This window comes from Marmota flaviventris, chromosome 1, assembly GCF_047511675.1.
Source record: "Marmota flaviventris isolate mMarFla1 chromosome 1, mMarFla1.hap1, whole genome shotgun sequence".
NCBI lineage: Eukaryota > Metazoa > Chordata > Mammalia > Rodentia > Sciuridae > Marmota > Marmota flaviventris.
Genome location: NC_092498.1, coordinates 200,718,987 through 200,724,986, shown reverse-complemented (window position 1 = coordinate 200,724,986; position 6,000 = coordinate 200,718,987). Strand labels below are relative to the sequence as shown.

The 6,000-nt window shown below is 42.7% G+C and overlaps 1 protein-coding gene across 6 annotated transcripts in view; it reads right to left on the bottom strand.

Moving 5' to 3' along the window:
• Positions 1 to 710: 710 nt before the first annotated feature.
• The window catches only part of Snrk (SNF related kinase), a 47,843-nt gene continuing 42,553 nt past the window's right edge, over positions 711 to 6,000 (bottom strand). For all 6 annotated transcript variants that reach the window (XM_027932100.2, XM_071600315.1, XM_027932098.2 and 3 more), the window contains one exon: positions 711 to 4,535. In XM_027932100.2, coding sequence (XP_027787901.1) covers positions 3,317 to 4,535 — 1,219 coding nt within the window. In that variant the 3' untranslated portion in view covers positions 711 to 3,316. The remainder of the gene's footprint in view (positions 4,536 to 6,000) is intronic.

Here is a 6,000-nt window from a genome sequence, read left to right as displayed (position 1 = left end):
TTCTAAAGACTCTTTGTTTCCAATAGCACATTCATCTCTTGTATATGCGATCCCTTTTTATTGCTAATAAAGATGTTTTTTAAAACTGACTAGACTTAGCATTCGGAGGTTACTGTTTACCTTTGGCATAGCAGTTTTGGTGACGTGACAGCGCAAGTGTCTATATGCTCAGATGGGCTTGACTGGAGGACAGGAATAGAGAAATGTGTCAATAGCTACAGAGAGAACAAATTTTAAGAGGGAGATAAAGTCATGTTTGCTCTGTTGTTTCCTATTAGGAATGGTCTAGTAGAGAAGCAAAGATTGATGACACAAGGGACAGGAAATGGCTGGAGCAGTTGTGGTTGCCAGGGGGACAGGGTCTATGCTGGAATCACACAGAGGAAGGGCAGAGCATGCCGACACACATGGGAGGAGGAAAGTGGACGCTTGCAGAAGTGCTAATTGCTTCAGTTTATCAGGGAGCATGGTGACCAGTCAGCCAAGTAAAGAAAGCAGATCAAATGGAGAAACAAGGTTTAAAGGCAACCCTAGCACCCACTTGGTATTGGTGGTCCTGAGTTTAAAGCAAGAATGGTCATCTTGACTATTTTTTGAGGCACATCTGGTGATGCAGATTTAGGGAAATATTGGGAAGCTGGGTATAAGTGGGCTAGGCTGGGAAAACACAAAGCTGCATTCATGAGAAAAAAACACAACACGGGACACGGTTTATATTGCTGAACACCAATATGTCACTTTATTATTTGGGTTATTTTCCCATTTGTCACATACCTGCCAATGTTTACACAATGAGGAAAATCAACCAGAATTGGAAGCAACTGATCAAATCAGTTGATAATTCTGTACCCTCTTAACACACATCAATTTTCACTTGGTAGGGATATCATCTTTAATTCAGTCTCACGGCTAGTCTTAAAATCGGTGTCAAGATTGTCACATCTTTAAATACAGATAGAATTGCCAGAAGTACATAATTATATGTATATACACACATACAGAAAAATACAAGACTAACTGTTTTCCCACAATATTTAATATACACTACTGTAACTATATGCAACTTTTGAAGACAGGTTAAGGGGTACAAGTAACTGTTTAGCGCAAGTAAGTAGTTTGGTCCAATATTATCTTAATGTAATGGTTTTCCGCTCCCTCCCTTTTATGTGACGACATACTATGACATACAACACATGCACAATCATTCACTTATCAACAAATGAGTTAGACAACACTCAGACAGACAGCTGTATACCCAGAGGGTCACCCAACCACACACAACTAATAAGGCTATAATACAGCTATGCAGCATAAATGGTCAACACTGCTGATCCTAAAGTGAGCACCATATATACATCTGAATATAAAAAACCATTGAAAACCAAACACATGTGGGTTAGTTAAAAGGTGCCATTCCAAGGCTATACATAATCACAGGAAAAAGTATTTACATTACTTGGAAAACAGCTGCAACAAAGAGTTTATTGCCAATGCCCTTTATAAACTTCTCTCCTACGTTTAATACAGATGTTACGCTCACGATCTATGTGAACCACACATCTTATTTCTGGCCCTTTATATGATCCCTGCTCAAAAGTTTCAAGCAAATATGTTCTATGGCTTCACCCACACATCTATTTTCATAGCTTTCAATGATAAATATCACAATGAACTAGAGCTGTAGCTTAAAACGTATCTAGCTAGCCTAGGTCTAGAAAGTAAATTAAGCATTTTAAGTATCATTTTACTTAGTATAGTTAGATATACTGTGAAGTTCAGAGTTCTGAGTAAAATATATTATTCCTAAAGTAGCAGAGTCAGTTGAGTAGTACTTGAAGAAACCATGACCAACGTAATGCAGCTCTTTGGTGCTCTGCCCACTCTCTCAAGTACGTGACCAGATGCATCTCAGTTCCTCACCTGGAGCCATGACAGGAGGGGAAGGGCCCACAGCCCAGTCACATCCTATTACCAACGTTGATAAGCACTATTTCTAAGACCCCCCCAGGACATAGTATGAAAAAATAGATCTGGCTCCTTCTAAAATTCACAATCTGCAATATATTGCATCCTACAAGAAAGAATGCCAGGAGAGATGATTATCTGGTCAAAGTAGTCTTTATACAGGAATAGTTTAAAGCAAGAGTTCTTTGATTATTGTTTGGCAGGAAATGGCAGGAAAGCAAAGGGAAACACTTACGGGGGGGAGTTACAAAGCAGGCTTTGTGCATTTTTGTTTGCTGTGTGAATTTTACCCTTTCATGTATATTTTTAATCAGCCAATTTTCATGGCTAGCTGAGCCAAAGGATGGAATGGAATGGAATTAACAAAAGAGACAACCTAGTTAACAAATTCCTAAAAAAAAAAACTTACTTGTTTTAATTTATGAGTTTTGACTTGCCAACATGTGTGTGCACCTCTGCTTCTGTACTAGGCCCTCCAGTTTCTTCTATCGATATGATTTTGAAGGATTCCCTGCAGCGTGCCCTACAGGAAGGAATTTACACAGAGCATCTTTCTGTTCTGTTAGACAGACATATACTCTATAAGTAGAGTTAAGACATTAATTCACTTTGTCACATTACAAAAGATTGTCTGCTTGTAATTCATCACTACAGGGGAAGCTGCCTTACAAATCTAAGTACTTTATCTCACCTATTACAAAAACAAGAAAATCTTCTTCAGTTAAATTTTAAGAGCCCAAACTTTTTTTTCACACTATAGCTTAAGACAAACAGGTGTGGGTATGTTTAAATCATAGTTCTAAGGTTCTCAGTGCAGATGCTTGCTGTCCTCTGCTCTGCACAGGCCCTGGGCGGCTGGGCAGCATGGGCTCGCACCCAGGCCTGTCGGCTTCACCACGTTATTGCTTTGGTTCTGTCTCAGACACCACAGTGTGCCTCAGAGCACGGAGTTTCTGTATCACAGAAGGTCAGGACAGGAATTTAGATTTTTTTTTTTTTTTAACAAGGAAACAAAAGCATTTTCTCTCTCTAGGTTAAGTGCAGAACATCAAATTTCTAAGTGCTCCATTTACGTTAGGTTCCAAAGATACATTTTAATTGAATCCTGATCATCCACATTAAAATTATGAATGTAAAAATTACACAGTAGACTTTTCGGCTGGGAAAGAAGAGAGTCTAGCAGCATGCACAAAGACCATGCATTGTCACAGCATCAGGAGAACAAACGAAAAGGTGATAAATAATTGCTCAGAACACCCACTTTCAAAGAGTAAAACAGAAAGGAAACAGTGAAGTGAGCCGGTCTTTGCGGCTCTGAGCAGGAGGTGTGCCAGTGGTCAGTGGGCCGCAGTCAAATGACGTGGCAGCAGCTGGCCTGGCTGGAGGCACACAGCAGCCCCTCCTTAGGGTTCCGCTGAATGTTCACAGAGATGGTCTTTTCACACAGAGGTAGCTGGAGCACGTTATTTTTCAGGTTCCTGTTCTTTATTCGTTCCAATTCAGTGGTGGTATCTGCCATGTGGTCAGAGAAAAACTTTATACTGCCCACTGCGGGGGCCTGCCCTGCATTCCCTGTGGAGCTGATGCACATTTTCCATGTGGACTTTTCCTGGACCTTCACACTGGAAAACGACAAGCCCTTCTGGGGATCAATAATGTACTTGGTGCTGCCGTGAAGCTGGGAGCCGAGGCAGAGGCTCATGAGTTTGAGGCTCTCCACGAGCTCCCCCGCACTGCGCGAGGCCAGCTGCATGGAGTTGCTGGGACCAGCACAGCGGCGCGTGCTGCCTGATGTGTTAGTGGGGTTGCCACCAGAGCCACTGGAGGGGCTGCCCCCACCAGCATTGTTCTCACTGGGGCTGGCCTTGTCCGCCCCTCCACTGCCATTGCTTGGCTTGCTCTGGCCCCCGCCATCCCCCTCGCTGCCAGGGGGGCCCTCACTGCTATCCCGGCGGTGCCAAGAGTAGGTGAACCCGCTATCTTTATCCAGGCGCCTCCGGCTTTCAGAATCATCGTCACTGGTTTCTGAACTACTGCAGCTGGAGCCCCGGCCCTGACTTTTCCTCCGGTGGTAGCGTTTGTGGACAGTCCCGGGGGAAGCAATGTTCATCTTTAACCTGCTCAGCTTGGGAGGCAGATTCTCATCCATGTCAAATTCATCATCGGATTCCCCTTCTTCAAAGATCTGGTTGAGGACAGGAGCACTCTTCCTAGATGTCAGACGGTTGGTCACTGAGGGCTTACGGCGCAGAACCACTTGTGTTGAGAGGGACATGGGTTTCTTATCCTCTTCATCCTCCTCCTCATCTTCCTCCACCCTAAACAGACACTTCCGCCCACTGGCGGTGGGTTTTAAGGTTGTGGGTGGCACCGTGGAGAGTGCTGGTCCAGCCAACTCCTGCAGGTCGTCTTTCTTCGCTGAATCACACAGGCCTTTGCTCCTGTGGCCATTAAGGACATTGTCAGCAGCCCGCGCAGGAGACTGGGGAACAGTCGCATGGGACAAAGGTGTAGCCGTGAGGTCATCCTCAAGGTCCTGGGGTACATCGATTTTGGTTGGCCATGACTGCCTGTGTAACAGATGGGAAAAGAAAAGAGCCATTGAGTCACATGCACACATTAGTAAGGGACACTATGAAAACTTACTGGGACAAAATCTACAGACTTGAAATGGAAAAGCAGCAGGAGCCTTGAAAACCCATTTCACATCTGCAAACATCAGCAAGGACGCCAGAAGGGCAAACATCACTTGAAACATGGACAAAGGGCAACTTCATCATAGGCATCAGGAAAGAAAATGGGGCAAAGACCAACTGCATCTACATAAAAGTTTTATGCTACAAGATAAATCTCTTGAGAAAGCACAAGCTTTTCAAAACTTGAACAGCACATGTATTTTGTTCCTTTAAAGTTACATTATTGCTAGAAAAGATTCACCTGGAATTACCAGTACTGATTTTACATGATGGGGCAAAAGCTGAGCATTAATACAAATAAGTGGAAATAGTTTAAAGGTGAAGTATAATTAGCATATGTGCATCTCCTCTCCAATAAAAAACACTAAGTGTAAATAAGCACATTTTGGGATGTCCACACAAGTGTACTAGATAGAAAAACTGACTTATTATTTAAACTTTGATTTTATTCTTTGATTTAAAGTCACCTAAATGATGAGAACATTGCCTGGTGGCCAAAGAGAACTTACGAAAATGAGGCTCTCTAGCCTCTGTTTTGAAAAAACATGTTTCAATTCTCAACTGTCCTCTCTGCCCAGAGGAATAGTAGATGCCAGAGACATTTAAAACAGTCATTTTCACACTGTGACATTTTCATTTCACACCAATTTTTGTAGCCTAAAAATAAAACCCAATTAAATCTATAACTTTAAAAAACTGCCTAGGGATTTTACAACAGACATCCTTACCCCAACTCAGAGCCTCATCCTACCCTTCAAGGAGGAAGTAAGCTATCTTTCAGAGCCACTGCAGGTACTTTGTAACAGGTGAGTGTTTAATAATATTTTTAAGATCAAGAGCATCTCTGGAAAAATCATCTTCCATCGACACAATCATACAAGCTCTGTGAGCCGTGTGGCCCTGCACAGTGGAGCTATTCCAAACCTGAGCAGCTGCTCAGATACCCCAGCACACACTGAGCAACTCCCTGTGGTGGCACATGAGGTGAACTGCAGTCAATCAATGTGAGAATGAGAATAAGATACAGACCACACACAGGTGGATGGCTTTCCTTCCTCCAACTTAAAGCCAAAATCCACCCCGAGAGTCCACACCCAGAAACAAGGATAAGTGCCTCAGCTGTAGGGGGCAGTGTCCTTGAAAGTTGTTCCTCAACCAATGGCTGTTAATGTGAGATAATCAAAACATTAAACAACTCATATATTGAGTACAAATCTGCACTCAACACTGTAAACTAAGTAAGTAATCTTTATAGCCATAGCAATGGGAGAAAAATCATCTCAAAGACAAAGCAAAACTGCTAAAGAAAAATTACAAATGAATCTTGAATGGAAAGTTC